General features: G+C 34.4%; 1 protein-coding gene across 1 annotated transcript in view; it reads right to left on the bottom strand.

Moving 5' to 3' along the window:
- Window positions 1-4,106: 4,106 nt before the first annotated feature.
- The window catches only part of LOC115443333, a 29,904-nt gene continuing 13,480 nt past the window's right edge, over window positions 4,107-20,530 (bottom strand). Inside the window, exons 2-3 of the mRNA XM_030168692.2 lie at window positions 7,128-7,238; window positions 4,107-5,987 (exon numbers count right to left, since the gene is read on the bottom strand). Of these exons, the coding sequence (XP_030024552.1) occupies window positions 4,922-5,987; window positions 7,128-7,238 (1,177 nt within the window). The 3' untranslated portion in view covers window positions 4,107-4,921. The remainder of the gene's footprint in view (window positions 5,988-7,127; window positions 7,239-20,530) is intronic.

Below are 20,530 nucleotides of genomic sequence, written 5' to 3' on the forward strand. Positions count from 1 at the left end.
ATGTTCGTTTACTTATTTGAATCGCTCTTTTATAAAAAAGCTTGCCTAACATTGAAATTTTACTCAAAATACACGCCGTATTCTACCAATCTATACTAATATTATAAAGAGGTAAAGTTTGTAACTTTGTTTGTAGAGTCTAATCTCTGCAACTACGCAACTGATTTAGAAAATTATATAACTAATAGTAATCTTCATTACTCCTAAGTGTTATGCTTTTTATCCGGGGAAAATATTTATCCCGGAAAAAAATTAGCACACGGTCGGAACCGCGGGCAATACCTAGTTTTTTATATAACACAGGGTAAATGTATTATTGCTGGACATTAGGAACAAATTTGAATTCGTTCATACAATATTTTCCACTTTGTGGGAAATATAAAATGTTATTCGTTCGCATTTTAAGGGGTTACGTGTAGAATTTCAATGTAACGGGTTGAGAGCGCGTACCTCGACTTACATATAAATCTTAGGTTTTATTGAATCTAACATGTTCAGGAGTTCAATCGTTTTATATTTCTTTTTTATAGTTAATTTAAGGCCAGTTTACAATTTTCAAGTTAAAGATATCCCCCAGTTAGATGGTTGATTCAGTTAATTTTGAATGCACCCTTTTTTCACCATTTATGTGGGTACTTGATATTTATATTGGCAGCCCTATATTGCATTCGGTTGGCGTTTAGAAAGACATACATAGTAATCCGACCCTTGTAAGATATCAAAATACTTTTTATACATTATGTAGATACTTTTGTTTACAGACAACATCACGACTTACCACTTTCAAGAGTAGGCAGAGGTGTTATCACACCTATAGATACTGTCATATTAGGGCTGTGCCATTTACCATTTAGCGGACCCAGTAAAAAATTTTGGGTCAACATTTAAAACCCAATATCACAACTCGACCCACGATTCGAACAAGGGGCCTCATGGTACCACAATATAACTACGCCATAGAAGCAGTCCTATACCTTTGTTTGATTTCTAGTACGCTAGTCATACCAGGAGGTGGACAGGTGACCTCATAAAAAGCCCCAGGAGATCGCTGGATGCGGGCCACTTACAATAGGTCGATCTGGAAATCTTTGGGCGAGGCCCATGTTCAGCAGTGAACATTGTGCGGCTGATGATGATGATCATGATGTTGAAAGGCCGTCTGGATACGTGTGGATTGCGAGGTAAGTAAAAAACAGTTCTCATTGATTTATTTATATTTTGAACTGGAATATTATATTATTTGACTATTTATTAAGAACGCAAAAACATCAGGTAGTGGATTGAAGCCATTGTACCATATACACTGGAGAATGATAAATTATATCTCACAAGCTGATCATTTTTATATTTAAATACAATATATGGGTTGAATTAGTGATAGTCAAATTCCTGTGAGGATTTTATGAAAAGTAAATAATTAAAGCAAAATAAAATTGTGATCGAATCGTGTGATGTTTTATCTCTTAAAATTGAATATAAATTTAACTTATTGCTGGTAGTAGGATATATATTAATTGCCACGAAGTGTGTCGCATTCCGGGACCAGCCTGTGTATATTCGGTTCCAACAGGCCGGCATAGTTGTGTCGACTGACGAGGTATGATTGTATTTATACTAAGGTAGTCGTTTAGAATAAGTATAACAAATGAGTAATACAAATATTTTTACTAAAAAAATATTTTACCATTTACTTTTGGAAATAAATATTGTAGTCAAAACTCGTTAAATACACAAAAAAATAGTAAATAAATTGTTTATTCAATTGTGAAAAAAACTTAATATAATATGTTTAGAAAAAAAAATTGGAATATGTTCTGAACAAATACTTTGCAGGAATTTTTGCTTTTTATTTAAATTATTTTACTGTTCAAAAATGATCAGCCCGCATACTTTATACACATCGAACTATTTATTAGGACAAAAATTATTTTAACGATTGGCACCGAGATTTTATTAATATCTAAATTGAGCAAGCGACAAACCACTGCAGACAGACAGACAAGCGAAATATAGAAAAATATAGGATTTACATTTATCTATTAAAATATTAATAATCTATATTTCACTACGGGATATAATCTACTAATTTGACTAAGATATGAAAATTTCACATATATTTTTGTTTGATTTTTAAGTTATTACAAAACGCCATTTTTATAAAATACTAACCATTGACAAACGGAGCAGCATTTTTTTTTAAATTAAAAGTTTGTCTCATGATAACGGTATTTCATTATAAAATATGTCTTAAGGAATTGTTTTACAACTTCTGAGTAAATACTTGTCGTCACAAATATACTTAGTCTGGCCATAAATACTGTTACACTTAATTATAAAAAAATATTACATTTGAATTTCGAATCTGTCATTTTTATACGATTGTTCATTGTGTTTTCTCATTTTGGCGCCAATACATTGTAAAATATTTTGCGATATTAAAATGGTGTGGGGTGATAAAGAGAACCGAATCGCTGTGATAGCATTACACAAAGTAGGTATGGAGCCAAATGCAATTTTTAAAACTCTCCATACACTTGGTATTAGTAAAATGTTTGTGTACCGGGCTATTAATAGGTACAATGAGACCTCCTCTGTTTGTGACAGAAAAAGATCTGGCCGTCCACGTAGTGTTCGTACGAAAAAGGTGGTCAAAGCAGTAAGGGAAAGAATTCGAAGAAATCCTGTCCGAAAGCAAAAGATTTTATCTCGGGAAATGAAGATAGCACCTAGAACCATGTCGCGTATTTTAAAAGATGACTTAGGACTTGCAGCCTATAAGAGACGCACTGGCCATTTCTTAACTGATAATTTAAAGAAGAATAGGGTGGTAAAATCGAAACAACTACTGAAGCGGTACGCAAAGGGAGGTCACAGAAAAATTTTGTTTACGGATGAGAAAATTTTTACAATTGAGCAACATTTTAACAAACAAAATGACCGTATTTATGCTCAAAGCTCTAAGGAAGCTTCCCAATTAGTCGACAGAGTGCAACGTGGACATTATCCGACTTCAGTGATGGTTTGGTGGGGTGTTAGCTATGAAGGAGTGACTGAGCCATATTTTTGTGAAAAAGGTATCAAAACATCGGCACAAGTGTATCAAGATACCATTCTTGAGAAGGTAGTTAAGCCCCTTAACATCACCATGTTCAATAACCAAGTATGGTCCTTCCAGCAAGACTCGGCGCCGGGTCATAAAGCTCGGTCCACGCAGTCTTGGTTGGAATCGAACGTTTCGGACTTCATCAGAGCTGAAGACTGGCCGTCGTCTAGTCCCGATCTTAATCCGCTGGATTATGATTTGTGGTCAGTTTTAGAGAGTACAGCTTGCTCTAAACGCCATGATAATTTGGAGTCCCTAAAACAATCTATACGATTGGCAGTGAAGAATTTTCCCATGGAAAGAGTGCGTGCTTCTATTGATAACTGGCCTCATCGTTTAAAAGGACTGTATTGCAGCCAATGGAGACCACTTCGAATAAGCTTTTTATATTTTTAATTGTTTTATATTTATGTATTAAACTGACACACTGTAAAAGTAATAAATGTTATTTGCAGTTAACAATTTTCTTTTTTCTTTATTACAATATTTATGGCAAGACTAGGTATAAGTTGACCAAATACAAAAAACAGTCATCTCTGCTCCCAAATAAATGGTTATAAAATGACTACTATCTTCTTGAGCAGGACTTGAAACTTGTGGAATAGGCCTTAAATCGAACCAGCGATGGATCTGAGTGGGTTCTTTGAATTCTGCGTTACATAGGCATCGATTTTCAAAATACTGTTTCCGTAAATTTACCGGGCGTTTTGTAATACTATTAATAAAATATTATTTCCAATCTAAAAACTATTTGGTAATGTCGTTTGTACTAAAGTAGAAAGCTCACGTCAGTTCCTACATTAAGGGTGCGTTTTTGAAGATTATTATGAAAATATCTATTATATCTGTGATTCTAGGAATTTGAATATACATTTGGTATAGAAAAATATTTTATGTAGATTCATGAGTTTGTAACTTGTGTAGTTTGGCATAAGGTTAAATTTACATCGATATAAATTCTGTATTGTCCATGAAATTGTTTACGCACAAATTATTTTTTTTAATCAAAATAATTGAGAGTGAAATAACATGGAATTTAGAATAATCCTTATTTTTGCAATTAAAAGTAATAAATAAGACTTTAATAACATATTATTTTTAAATTAAAATTGTATTTTTTATTTAATCCTGTACCTGTTTATATTGTTAAACAACCGATAGATTTTATATTCCTCTATTGATATTTATTGTTTCGTGACCCTGTGGATCTTTTTTTTGTTTATTACTTAACATTCTCGTCTGCTGTTTTTGTCACTTCACTCCAAACCCTAAGTAGATTGTTCACACAAAGCTGCACTTTCTTTTTAAGTGACCACGGAACCAATACTCAAACCTCATCACAGAATATCAATTCCGATCAAACATTAATATTTTCTGCATATATATTAATTTTTATTAAGCTTAACACGTAAAACGAAATACACAAAATCAGTCGTGCGCAAAATGTTTTTATTATTTTTTCACAGTTTTCTATTGTAGAACAACTCTTTAAAGCAGAAAAAAGTATTTTTTTTACTAATAAAGCATTCATTATTAAAATATTCACCGAAAATGATAATTTGCAAAAGAACAAAACAATTCAAACTCAATAGAAAACGGTGAAAAACAAACTACAACATCTAATCCTAGTTATGTTGCACATTAGTACGTATAAGAGACTATTTACAATAGTTCAATATCAAGAATAATGTTCTGCCTCAGTTAAGTAAAGCTGGCACTTACAACCCGAAATATCTTCGAGCTAAATACTTGTAACTACGAGATGCACAACGAATAGTCTTAAGCGAAGTTATCGCGACACAAAAAGGAACTTGAAATTTATGCGTAGCTCTGGGCATGCTCCAGGGGGATATTCGATAGCTTATTCCCCTTCTCTACCCAGTTCTTTAGCCTGCCCCGCAACTCCTCGAGGCTCTTCGACTTGGCTTTGTTGATCCTCTTGTATTTCACATCCTTCGGCTTGGTGACGTTCCTGTGGTTCGACATGACGCGGTTGTAAGTCACCACGTGTGTCGACTTCGGCTCGGGGTCGTCCTCGCTCTCCGGGTTCGACGTCACCTCCTCGTCCGAGTCGTTGGCGGGCATCATCCTTTTTGGCACATAGCTGTAGGACCACACGTCTTTACCGTTCTTAGGTTTGACGTCCTTCTCGCTATCAATACTCTTGACCTCCGCGGTGAGGACCATGCTTCTCATTCGGAAGTTATCCCTCCGCTGAGCGAGCAAACTCGTGCGCTTCTCCTCGTCAGTTTTATTGGCTTCCTTGATCTCTTTCTCTGTGCTGTTCTGAGCGCTGAGGCCTTTGGTGGAGTCGCCGTCTACCTCTTCCTCCACGCTGTAGACTGTTTCGAGGATCTCAGGCCTACGGAGAAAGCCGTTGGAGCGTCGCACGACGTTGTACTTGAGGTTGGGATCGATGGCATCCGATATCGACCTGACTATGGTGACGCTATCGGGGTTGGTGGACCTGAATCTCGGTATGTGAGGTGCGGTGTTATCGTAGTCGGCATCCTCCATGATGACAGCCGAATCTGAGTCGTTGAGGGAGTCGAAGTCACCTGTGATGTGGGTGTCTTGCAGCATATCTCTGAAGTCGGGTATATTTTGGGAAGTTTCTATACCGTTATCGAGTAATTTCGCCTGGAGGCTTTCAATCACTTTCTGCTGCTTGATGATGATTGTCTCACGAAGCGCGAGCATGGTGGTGATCTCTTTCTGCTTGCGGACGAGCCGCGACTCGAAGAGTAGCAGTTGGCTAGAGAGCGACTTGAGTTGTTCTGCCTTCTCGCGCTGCAGGCGAGAGACGAGCTCCTCCTGGGTGCGATGCGCACGCCGCCATGTCAACAGCTGATGCGCCTGGGCTCGATATTTCATACGAAGATCCCTGTAAATAATACAAGTACTTTTAGATCTTGATTTAATGTAAAATGTTTAAGTGGAAACTTGTTTTTGGTCTATTATTAAAGACCAAAGTCATTAGTGTATATCACGGTTTAATATCCTACTTTCAAAAACGGTCTTCTTTGAACTTCAATATATCAAAACTAAGGAACTTAAGCTTTAAGTTAAAATAAATGAAGATACGACACCGCCGTCTTCAGTCTTAACACGTTCAGATTTATAAGTTAATTTCCTTTGTGAAGTTGTATGGAACCGTAACTTCTGATTTACGGTTATTGAGTTACTGGATTAATTTCTCTCAAGTTCAATTTCTTTGCTATGCCGGTTAGAGATAACATCGTGGGAATTCAACAGGTTATTCAATATTATGAAATCGAGTTAACCTTACGTTGCAATTTATTGTTATTTTTTTATAGTGAATCATGAAATGTATTTTTAACCCAAAATATTGTTTGTTTTAGGAGAAATTAAATAGATTTTATTTTGTATGAAATCATAATATTCGCTTTGAAGAAATATGTCTTCGCTTTAGGGCTTCGGAAACTTTTTGTCCCATAAAAAACTTTGAATAATGACCCATAGACAATAATACAATGGCGTTAATTATACAATGTCAGTATTTCCCTGCCTTCGTTTTCACTTATTTTATACAGCCAAGGCTAAAAATCAGATTCTATCAAACCTCTATAAATCGTCGGCGCCAAAATAATTTTGAAATTATAATTTACCATCAACGTAGCGCGCTTTAGGGGAGGCCTATGTTCAGCAGCGGACAGTTGTAGGCTGATGAGAATTTACCATCAGTTAAACTTACTTCATTCAGTAGTTGTTATATTATAACATAATTCAAAGGTTAGCTGTTTTAATTTTAATACCACCCTTCTGGTGTAAATGTAATTTCTGGAAACATGAAATCAAACATAGTACCTAATGAAAAACTAAAATAGTATTTAAAGGGATAATAGAAATTTAATATTAACAATGCAAGATTTTTACTAATTTCATTATTTTACAAAAACTGCTGAACGCAATAATTAATGTGATGTGCGATTTTTTTGTTTCCAAATATATTGACGGAGGATCGTTGTTAAAAACTTAAGTAAATCAAGGAACCAGCTGTTACCTGATGGTTCTCCTAGCCTCCTCCAAGGTGTGCGCCTCCAATGGATCAGTGAGTGATGCGGCCAGCGACACGTCCGGCTCCGTGGGGCTATTCAGAGCCGACTCGCTTCGGCTGCAGACAAAAAAGAAAATATTTAGTAGACTGACCTATTTATCACCAAAGTTAGTTCATAGAAATCATGCGAATCTTATAATATTAACCAGTTGCCAGATATTACAATATAATACCAACTTCGGTATGCTTTTTTAATATTCTTATTATATTAGCTCGGCTTGGGAATCTAACATTTCAAATTGCCATAATATATATTTTTTCTACAAAGCAATTTTTATGCTTTGATTTTTGAAGCCTCTTTCTACTGTGATTCTAAGTTGAGACATTCAAAATAATCTCAGTATAATGCTTCATGAAGCTCCAAGTGACCTACTACATAGTATTAATATATGAAATATCAATAACGTTTATTATTATGGTGGTAGGTACTAAAATACCGATATTAAGAGAGTCCAGTAGCGCGTAAACATCATCATAAACCATGATCTTCCTGAACCGTCCGCCTTCATCAAAACACGGGTCAATGTGTTTCTTACAATCTCGTAAAATATCTTTATTGAAAATTGCTTTTGTGGACATGATGGAAGTTATTATTCTAGTTATTTTCCGAACATATTTCTTCCGTACTTCGTATTTTAAAATTCGTGGATTTGGGACGTATCACTAAGCTAGGCTGTAGCTTGTAAGCTAAAAAGCTAAAGTAAACCTTAAGTAAAGTACCTCTATATATTTATTTACCCTAAAATCCTTTTAACTGTTTGAAATAAAAAATGATTAATAATAATTATACTAAGTTTTATTGATAAAATGTTTACATAGTTTAACACTTAACTCAGCTTATAATTTTAATTACTGAAACATATTCAACGATTTTATTACATTTTTTTACCATGATTCCCACACTAAACTAGCCTTGTATCGAGGTCAATTTCTATATATTTCTTGGAAAAAATAACATACATATAAAATAAAGTTTATGTACCATTCAGTCTGAGAAAAAATATCTTTTGGTCTGTAATCAATATCTTGGTTACGTTTCAACCCAATATCCTAAAAGCAACTCGATGTTGCAGACTTCATTGAACCAAAGGCTGGACGGACCGAGACGGCAATTTTTTAAGCCCCAAAGTATTCCGTCTAATCTCGGTATTTTCTACATGCCCTGTATTGCTTATTGGCTGCTGGCACATAAATATTGATAAAACCTGCTCTACATTGCAAACTACACTGAGAATGAGACCTATTTAAAAGTCTCGATGGAATTCTGATTATTACTTATTTTAATTTCATCAGGTCTGTTATAATTTAAAAAAATATAATTGTAAAATGTAGGATATTGTAACTTTGACTTTTCGGACAACAAACACCTCAGTCCACCCGTCACAATGAAGGCTGAAGTCTTCGAAACGTCGGGAGAAAATTATCATATCAAAAATTCCCGATCAAATCCGTTAATTTTCTACTTAATTCTAATGACGAGCTTATCTCGACATAAACGTTGTCATGTAACAAATTACATATCCAATAAATCCCACGGGACAGCATACAGTATTTCGGTGATAAATCCATCCACTTTGCAAGCAATTTATCTTGCAATTTCCAGTACCTAAATATCGGCGAGAGGTTGCCGACCTCGCTCTAAATTAAGCCTTAAACGTTACGAAATAAACCTTAAAAATACTTAAGCGATAAAAACAAAACTTACTCTCGAATGTAAGCGATTTCGCAAATATAAAAATGTACCAAATTAGGTCCTTTATTGCTAGAAGCCTTCACTCGTGGCGACGCGTATTTGATAACAAAAATAAGCCTTAAATAAATAGGGCTTAGACGCAAATTGTGTAGCCTAATTTGATCATCTTGTTTTACAATTGTCGACTGACGTCAATACCCGTAGGTATAATTTATTCTAATTTTGGCAAATAAGCTTTAGTCTAACCTAGCAATTTAAACCCAAACTCAATAGAATACAGCCGACATCCATACTTATACATACGAATATTATAAATGCGAAAGTAAATTTAACTGTCTGTCTGTTACTCTCCCTCGAGGAAACCACTGAATCGATTTTGATGAAATTTGGTACGGAGTAAGCTTAAACTATAAGAGAGGACATAAGCTACTTTTTATCACGGAAAAAACTGTATCACGTGAGCAAAGCCGGCAGCAAAATCTAGTAATACACATATGCTGTTTGCTAATGGTAACTTTTGTAATAGATCTGCGCGTATATTTTTCTAAAAATTATTAGTGTCATCAAACAATAAAAATATATATTTACGCAAAAATAGTTTTCCAATAAAAGAACGCGCAAAGTCGAATACAGTATCCATAATTAGAAATAGTGCTAGAAATTCTCTGTTACATAGTAAATACAACCCAACACCTATGTATAGAATATAAGATTAGTTCTTCGAATCTCCGCACGCAAATATCCATTCCGAGATCAAAACTTGCCAGCATTAAGAATAAAAGTTCCTTATAAATAAGCTTCCTTCAGTTATTGAAGGTTTAGACAGCACTGTTGCTCTCATATCCTGTATCTACAAAGCTTCAGAAATCCAGAATTGTCTCCTTACATATTTATCTTTGTCATAAATTCACTGGCTGAATATGTTATTCTTAGTATATGTCTTACTATTATAATAAAGGCAATTTTTGGATCTTTGTATATTTAATGTTTGTTAGAAATAAATACCTATAAGGTTATGAGATGTTTGTCGTAATATATAGCTGGGGGACTTTTATTTCTAGTAAAATTTGGCTTGTACGAAACCAAGCAACACCTAGTATAAAAATGGTATATTGGACATTATTAAAAACAATCAAGTTCATGTTTATAGAAGGTATGGGGTAAAGATGGCGTCTGCGTATGGAATTACGCAGTGTTTATAACTAAACGTCAGGAACGACGCGATACGGCAACTAAGTGCACATCATATTGAGGTTTATTGTAGAAGAGTTAGCGTTGAAAATAATTTGGCACAGTTTTCGATCTTAATCGTTTTGATCTATCATCTGCCAATATGGCCAATATGGAGAACAAAGTTTTTTTGATACTTATAAATAACTTATATTGTTTTATTCTCGGGCTCAGATTGAAGATTGCTTGAAAACAGCCATTATTGAACAAGATAAGCCTCACTGCAATTCAATTTCGGTTTCAGTCAAAAACAGTTCTAGAGTTTATGTTGCTCTATTTTTTTGTGAATAAAGACATTGTATTGCTAAACCAATATGTACTCATTTATAATATTTATTGTAATTTTTGTGTCGAATGTAACTACGTAACTGTAAGCTCAATATTACAATACAGATGTAATACGAAAAACAGAATTGTAGACCCTAAAAATAAATTATTCAAAAATAAGTCTATTTTTGGTACACGTTGGTGATCAAGAATGTAAATAATCGCTGAAATGCTCTACCATTCCGCCTCCGCTGTCTCTTACAACTTGGCCGGCGTCGTATGTGCAGTACCCGTTAGAACACGACTGGCTATAATTTTAAGCCGGCCCGGACAGTTCCTGCTTTATGTGGCCACGACTGTTGTGATTACCATAGATCGCACATATCGTTTGATTAAAAAACCATTTTATTAATACACATAGCTTTTGCCCGCATCCCCGCCTGCGTGTTAAGTTTTTGAAGGATAAAAGTCCTGCTTTATTATTTCTCGGAATTAAAAAGTCGGGTTCCCTTTTGGAAAAATTTCGCCTTCCGCCACTGCTCAGTAGTATAAAAGGCCTGTGCCTACTATATACCGTCCCAGGGACGTGCATTATCACTACATATTATAAAACAAAGTGGCTTTCTCTGTCCCTATGTGTGCTTAAATCTTTAAAACTACGCAACGGATTTTGATGCGGTTTTTTTTAATAGATAGAGTGATTCAAGAGGAAGATTTATATGTATAATAATAACATCCACTAAATAGTCAGCATTGCACCCGTGCGAAGCCGGGGCGGGTCGCTAGTTTATTATTAAAATAGTGCATTTAGTATTAAATAAAATACCGAAATCTATAACTTATTTATTAAATAAACAACCTTTCATATAATTCATTAATTGCGTTATACGTTAACTGCTTCAACATTGTGCACAGGCCCTAAGGGTCGAGAAATCCAAAGGTTTTTGGTATTTCGTACAATGAATTTCGGCCATTATTACGGTGCTGAAATAGGACAATACGAATGAGCGAGATTTACATATTTAGCTTTACGACGAGCATCATTACAACACACCTGTCGCCGCAGTTACGCGGGATAGGAATTTTTAGTATTAGTCTTTGTAGCGAACTTTATATCTTACATCTAAAATTTATATAGTTTTATTCGAACCCTTGGACTCAGACTGCCTCGGTGGCGTAGTTGTACTGCATGCGCAATACGACAGCGCTCTGAGGTCCTGGGTTCGAATCCCGGGTCGGGCAAAGTGATATGTGAGATTTTCTGCTCAGTATCAGCCCGGAGTCAGGAATTTGTGTCCGATATGGCGATAGGCTCGCCCCCTATCACATTGCAGAACACTTGGTGAAAAGTGGGTGCCCTGGTTGCGCCTCTGCATACCCGTTCAGGGATAAATGCGTGATGGTGTGTGTGTGTGTTTATTCGAACACTGGCTTCTGCTTAAAAATACTCCAAAACAATTCTATTGGTGAGAAAATAAACATGACATAGAAATGAATGAATGTAAACATGAATCGGGTCATTAAATCTTCAAGTAAACTCATTACTCTCCATAATATCAAATATAGTTAACATTATAGAATAGAAAGGAATTACTGCCACAAAACTGCTTTGGAGGGTAACCAAATCTTTGATAGTGCTCATTTGTAGATTTTTTTTTATACGTGCACTGCACCTGATGGTAAGTGAAATGGGGTCCAATAGAATGTCGACTGACGAGAGACGATTACCCCTAGACAGTTGAGACAATTATAGATTAAAAGATATTTCGTGTGTACTCTAGACTTACTTTTTATATTTCTGTATGAAGAACTTTTGACGAGGGTTGTAACACCGAATAATTAAATTATGGGAATTGTTGTTAAATTTCACACGGTAACTAAATATTTTGTTATAACTTAATAGATGTCAACATGCAGTAAATACACAAAAATTATTCACGAGAGCGTACTTTTGAATCATATACCAAAGACTCCAATTAAGTTACGACGCATTTCTTTTCTTGCGTAGTAAAGGTGAAGTGCGTAGCAAAGGGTGTTATTTACCCTTAACTCTAATAGTAGTACAGACGATTCCGTGCCTAATAGTGGATCATTATATGTCTAATACAAGGCTAGTATTATTTATTTCTATTTCTAACTGACTCACGCCTTTTGCCCGCAACTAGTGAACATGTCGCCGTGTATGTTCCGAGCGAGCCTTTCAGGCCTAAAGTTACAATCCATAGCTAAAAATGCAAGCTCACTTTGCCCGAACTGGGATTCGAACCTGAGATTTCCGAGCAGTAGTTTTAACGCGCAAGCAATACAATTACGCCACCGAAGCCGATTATAATTTCTAAATACCCAGTTAATATCACTAAGTGCTAGTTTGCGTCACAATATTCCATTTTACTACAGCAACGGTATCAAAAGGTTAATGCTGATTAGGAATCACACTGCGGGCAGATTATTCGGCTACACTATACACGAAGACCTACACAAACGGAATAATATAACACATTTCGGATTGCAATATACTAGTGTAATAATTTCAGTACATTTATGCGGACATTACGCATTATTATAATTAACTTAGGCGTTAAAACGATTTGAAATAAAATTATGTAAGGCAAAGAGCCGGTTTAAAACCATAACTCAAGCGGGGATTTACATTTAGTTAATAAAGCAACCAACTTAAGACGTTCTTGCGAAAATAAAGAGGCTGGGACGAATGGCCGCCAAAATTTTAATGTTAACATAATATTAATGGTGTAATTTTAAGTTACGGTACTATTTCTGAAATAAATTATTAGAATATTAGAAAAAGAGCCTGACATATTCTATAGTTCTATACTAGGATAATTAATAGAATTTGGATATACTGAGTGGATTTTTGACATAAGACAGAAAGGGTACCTTAACCTGCTTTAAGTACATGAAAACTTTTCTAAGAGACTGTTCATATTTTTTGGAGATATTAAGATCTGCATTCACGGATTTTCAAAAATGTGTAATTGACAAAAAAATTGGTAATTTATGCAATAACCCTTTTTTGATGCTAATCAATTTTGTTGCTTATAATGATCAGAAGACTCTATAGGACCATGAGAGGTTTGAGTAATTTTAGTGTAAGAAATTGCAAAAAAATTCACCACGCATTTTGTAATGCGACTTCAATTCGCTTTTAAACATAACTGTATTAAGGTCCATTAATCTATAAAAACGTAAAGAAACGTATTCAGGAACTGTATACATTTAGAAGTACTCGATATGGAAGCCTTACAAATAACAAACGAATAGGAATGTATTTAAGAACTGTATACATTTAGAAGACATCAATATGGAAGTCTTTCACTAATAACAAGATGGATTATCCTTGATTGATTGGAGTTACGGCCAAGAATATTTACGCAAGCATTTAGTAATCGCAAGCAAAAATGTAATCCTAATTGAACTTATAACAGTACATTTTATGAAACTCTAAACTGCAAGCCGCAACTCCTGCGCACGGAAGTCGCTCCCAACCGCATCCTTTTCCAGACATGTTGTACGTTAATTACGCACTATTCGTCTCGCTCTAACCTCGCGTGTGAGAGAGAGTGAACTTAATGAATCGTTACAGGGTTACGGTCGGTGCGCATGCGACTGCAACCGTCAGCTGGTACACGTCAGCTGCAGTTCCGTTGGTAACTTGGGGTGCAAGGCTTGTTTAAAAATATAGATTATTCCAAATACCCATATCTATACTGTTTTAACAATGATTAAGCGGAAATAAGTTAATTGCCATTTGCCATACCCTCACAAATCAATCGAAAAAGTGTTCCATATACACGCATACTAATTTTTGAAGTTAGAGTGTTATATAAAATAGTAGATGTATTTAAACCAATACGAACAAAATACAGCCCGTATTCTCTATTATATTATATCTTTAGTTTTTAATGATACATACATAGCATCACGCCTTATTCCATTTCAAAGTTAGCCTAAGCTGTAACTCACAAATATGCCGAGCAGAAAATTAGTTTGAAATTTTCGAGAATACATTTCAAATATATTAATTATCATAAATAAACTTAATGCGAATCAAACATTTATACTTATAACATAAGTAACCGCATAGGTTTATCTGTTATGAAGCTAGCACAGAGGGGTTGTGGTTTTTCGCATCGGGATTTATACCTATTGAGTGCCGACTAGCAAGTTGAAACAACCTATGAAATAGCTTTTTAAAGAGAAATACTGGCCCGCATCCAATCACGATTTCAATGAATTCAAGAATCATAAAAATAAACAATGATATGATATAATGATTTTTTATGTTTACGCGAATGTTAGACTTTAAAATTAATATTTTTTTAGATTTTATCGCGTTTTTAATTTCCTCGCCCGTGACCACGAAGGCTGCAAAGTCTTCTAAACGTCGGGAAAAAATTAAAATATAAAACCGCGATAAAATCCGAAAAAGGTTTAATTTTAATGGTATTATATTAATGGTATACCTATACCATGTGTGGAGTTCCTTTTCGGAAAATTTATCCTTCGTCATTGTATCCTTGTACTTATTTCTGAAACCTATTGAACGAGGCTTGCTAATCTGGTCCCCAAACATCATAAACTTTGTTGTCAACATTATTTTTTTAGGGTACTAGATAATCAAAACTGTCACCTTAACACATAATATATAAAACACTTAAAATCCATATTATTATACTATCCATAAAATAGTAATTTAATAATTTTCTAAATTCCTATTTCTACAATGAATTATACCAACTTAAATATTTTGTTTTCAAAAATAACCGCTTATTGTTATCTCAGCAAAATCTAACGAAAAGCCCGACTAACGGCAATTAAAAAGCCTTTAAGTCTCCGCCATGTCGGGTGTTTATATCAAGATTAACTTAATTCATTGACGGATCAGTTTTAACGAAAAACAAATTAATAAGAACATTAAATTTGTTTTAACACTTAGGGATGAGATAATTGCATTTTCGCCGATTAAAAATATACTAAAGATATAATTCGAATTGGACACTCACAAAATTATTTTTTACAAAACCTATGAGAATAAGTATTGTTTGTTTTTTATAGAAATGAATTACTACACAAGCAAGTTGCTCCTCCCCTGCTGATCACATCATTAGCAAGACCTCCAGAATTTCAAATCAAAATCCAAAACTATACCATCGCATTATGAGTCGACCTGATACTAGATGTTGACGCATATGCTTAGAAATTACATAGCCGACAATGTCCTTCGAAAACACATATCACGGTACATGATGTGATGAAAGGCGAACCCAGATTAGACACGAATTTCAGACTGCGCTAATACTGAGAAGAACCCAACACAATGTCCTACAAACCGGAATCAAATACACAAAGATCTAATTTCAATAAATTATAATAAAATAAAAATCCGTATTTACTTTTACATACATTTTTAAATCTAATAAATTGGCTGATGACGTCATGCAAAGTCTTACCCCCTTATTCATAAACGTTTTTTATCTAAGGACGAAGTAAAGCTGTGATAACAAGCTTATTTCTCAGTGCCCAACGGCACTGAGAAACAGACATAGGGCCGTTGTGATTGGCTATTATTCTTGTATCTCAATATTAGCCAATCACAACGGCCCTATGTCTACGCACTGAGAAGACTGCCATGCCGTCAGCACTGAGAAACAGACTTGTTATCACAGCTTTACTTGGTCGTTCGATAAAAAACGTCTATGAATAAGGGGGTAAGTCCACAAATCCATTAAAATATTTAATCATGTATTTAATATCCCTGCAAGATATCTTCACCCTAAATACAGTGAAATGAGGAAGCAGAGTTGCATAAACCAAAATAAAATAGCAATATCGAGTAACGTTGTTTACATTCGACGCGGGCTCACTTTCAGATGTAATGTGATAGGATGCTGCATGAATACAAATGCACCCGGTAGTCGAGTTGGCCTTGTTCCATCTTCCAGATGATCAATCTAGGTGAAGCTCCTCGTTGAGTCATGATTTTAGAGAGGGGAGATTGATTTTTGAGAGGTATTTTGCCGCTTAAGTCAGTATCACTAAAAGTCCGTAGTGTACTGTTTGATTTAATAATTTTGGATTATGGTTAACCTCTCAAACATCAACATTGTTTTGCCCAAAATTCTACATTTTTACGTATGATTATTTATATATGTTTTGTTATTTCAGTCAACCACGCCAATAATTGTTTATTGTCTCTCCGTTTTTTTTTTGTAACCTACTAAGTTTTAATAGTTAATCGTTATATTTGGTTTACTTTTCGTTGACAACCAATTCAGTTTCCTCTTGAACAACTTGTTCTTCGACACAGATCACCTATTTTCACTTTTCCCTATCGTTTACTATTCCGATCCATTCTGGTCGCGCCACTTTTTATTTTATCTTCCCATCGTTAGTTCTCTCGACCTTTATTCTTTTCCATCCCTCGGATTCTGTTATCGCTAACAACTCCAATAACATTACAAAATAAACGACTAAAACAACATAAATGCTAATAAAACCGTGGCAATAAACATTTAAATCCAAACTTGTATAGCCAAAGGACCAACATTGATAGCATTACGTAACTTCGCAAATAGTAACTATTGCATCTAGTTACTATTTGCGAAGTTGTTGTTTCCGATAGTACCCGTGTTTGAACGCGTCCGGGCCTTATCGGCTGTCATGCCGGTATCGGTGCCGGTATTTAGCTGTGTTCAGTGTGCAACAAGCCTATATATTAACATTGTTTGCTTTATTATCGATGTGCAAGTATCATTATTTGTAGTACCTTTAACTCGATTCAATTATTAATAAAACATAATTCAAACACCTTTCGTTAGGGGGGCTAAAATAAGGGTTTGTATGCGTAGGTCTCTTTTTCATGATTTTGAGATTTTGAACAACTAAACCTACAGACAGTGTATCTAAATCTTTAATTCGATGTTTCAAAACAAGCTTGCGTAGTATATGTAAAATCGCGGATGTATTAACTTAATGAAAATCTTATTAATGATTAAAATAACAACCGTTTTTTTATTGTTTACCAATCCTAGTAAAATAAAATATAATAACTATGCTATTTGACGAATAATCATAAACCTTTTGAACTGTTATATGTACGAAAAAAATATTTGAATTGAGCATTTTATTTCCGTAAATTGAAAGTAAAATATTATCAAGTATTAGTTGCCTTGAATATTGAATAAAGCCTAAATTTCTGTTAAGATACTTGGCATCCGTCCATGAGCCACAAGAAAAGGACAAACGAAATCTTTACGACATGTTTCACATGAACAAGTCTGGTCGGGAACGAATTCAGGAATTGTTTTAAGGTATCTTATTTACTCAGCGTCGTTTTTATCAAACTTTAAAGGAGGATGTTGACATTGAAGTTAAATTGCAAAATTGTATTTTACTGGAATTCACCGATTACAGTGACATTATTATTTTTTGTTATTTGTTGAAGTAAAATCAAACTAGTAATTGGACCTTCTGATATAAAATATAAACCTTGCCTTGTTCTAAAATCTTGAATGTCTTATAATAAAAACGTTAACTTAAAAACATAAAAGTAAATGACGTCCCCAAAGCAAGTTTTTTATTTCCCTGGTCAGGCTATATATAATGCGCCATAAAAATTTGATCACTAAAACTTGAATAGAAAGAACGGTTAAGAAAAAAGAAGAAAAATGTAAAGAGCATATTGCATATTTAACACCAACCGTGATAACTTTAAAATTTCCTTTGTTATGCAAATGCAGAGGACCACGAGGCGGGAATACTTAGTGATTTACTTTACCACGAAGAAGTAACAAGTTGTATTTAACGTGAAATCATCTAGATGTAAGTTTTTATACGTAAATTTTATGGAAGCTTCGGTCTCTATAGAATTTCAACAATAATATTTTTCAAAGAGGTTAAAATAAGCATTTACTAGATAAAATAGATTATCTTTTAAGTTACGTAGTTTTTATTATGTGAATATTGTTACATGCAGAGGTAAATAAGGGAATGCTGGCTAAGATTTCTTACGACAGGATGACAGAAACTCTTCGCTATATTTAAATTAAAATGACTGGTTGATTTATAATAAAAAAGTCATAGAATATTAATTCGCCCCTCCCTGACCCCCAACTAATTACTTCCCTGTGATAATACAGATCCTTCAATGACGTTTTAATAGGCCCGAACTTCACATGGTTTCTTATAACAATTACTTTATAAGAACCCGAGATAAGAGATCCTTCATCTCAATGGAGATAAAACTTACTACGAGTCTCAAGGATACTTTTATTTTCTTATCTGGTAATAATTTGGCACGCGGAGTAGTAAAGTTAGTTTTAGTTACTTGGTACTGTATATATGCTAATTTAAGACATGGTCGCTGGCTGATTTAAAATGAATTTTATCGAGCTACCAATAAAGTCCTGAGTGCGATGTCACATCGCTTACCTTGTACTTAAGTTCTTTTGGTTTTCAAAAATATAGCATGTCTGTTCTTCGTCATTTGTATCCGATATCACGATAGGCTCGCCACCTATCATTTTCTGCAAAATAAGTTCCGTGTTCCTTATATACATTTCTACGTACTCCTATAAAGGTTACACGTGAATATATAAAAATGTGTGCTGCTTTTATCTCAGTTAGTACTTGATTAATCAATTCAGTACCCAAATTTAGGCATACTTATTTATCAAAAATACAATATTACACTGTGACCTTAAAAAATCGGAGAAGTGCGAGTTGGGCTCGCGCTCTGAGGGTTCCGTGCAAACTTGTAGGTAAGGTAAATACATAAACTCAAACTTAACAAACTTTACTTTGCCGTTCGACTCATAAACGTTGTTATTGCATCAATCGCAAATAACAACTTTGTGATAGTAAATTCGCTTTTGTTTGTTAAGAAGTATATAATACGTATAATCGGTGATCTGATTATTTTTTCTGTATATGTACTGTCAAATATTGTGTCTTGCCAAATTTCATAATTCTAGGTTAAAAGAAAGTGCTTCATATAGATGCAGTGCATCTTCATATAGATAGTGCTCCATAGGCTTTGATTGGCTTGTAAAATCGCAAAATATGCAACATAAAGTCGTATCTTTTCATTGCTTCCAAGTTTGATTGTTTCACAACTGAAATAAATTGGAAACATAAATATTTAATATTTCACCTTGATACCTGTAGGCATTCTTAAGGAAATCGGTCTTGACATGCAAGCGAAAACTGATCCTATGAGGGTTCCTTTTGAAGTAAGGAACCCTAAAAAAACAACGCAACAATTACTATCCTGACATTATCCATGATTATTCTGTCCGAGGAGACGGACAATTTGTCCATACTCTTGTTCCCGCGCATGCATCCCGCGCAGACTGGACGCACGCAGCGAATCGAAAATTACCCTCCCGAGCTAATCAGTGGCATTACCGCTTCACACTTCCGGAAACTGATGATGTGAGATGGGTTTTATTTCATGTAGAGTTGGTTGAAAATGTGCTTAAAACTACTCAGTTTTAAGTACATATTCAACTAACCTACATAACATACTAAAGTCGTTTGGTTTAGGGCATAAGTATAAGAACTGTATGCAGGAAAGGAAAATACAAAATTTAAAAAAGTGAATCATTTAGGACCCGTGAAGTATATCGAAAACAATACAGGTATTTGAAGAATAATTATTTATTTATATTTTAGATCTCTGAATATGGTAACATGTACACGTGTATGTGTAATAATGTTTAAAATCTCGTATCTAGACTAAAAATTATGTATCTAAAATTCTAACTCTTAACGTTAACTTAGAACGTTATACATAATTATACGGAGAATTTTTTTACTGACTACGTAGTAGGAAAATCACATTCTAACGTGTGATTAAAGGAGTCCACAATTCTCGCAAATTGCTCACGTATTTTGCAATACAGAAAAAAAATTAAACTAATTCTGAAATTGACCAATTATAAATTTAGAGCAATCTGCCTTTTAAACAAAATTATGATACATGTAAAATAATTAATAAATTTATACTTAATTCAAATTTTGTATATTTTAATTAATGAGAATACGCAACGATAGCAGCTTTAGTTTAAGATTTTGTTCAGGTGTTCTAATCATCCGTTTTATTTATTTATTTAATTCTTTATTGTACACATTTACAAGAGTA

This window comes from Manduca sexta, chromosome 28 (assembly GCF_014839805.1).
Source record: "Manduca sexta isolate Smith_Timp_Sample1 chromosome 28, JHU_Msex_v1.0, whole genome shotgun sequence".
NCBI lineage: Eukaryota > Metazoa > Arthropoda > Insecta > Lepidoptera > Sphingidae > Manduca > Manduca sexta.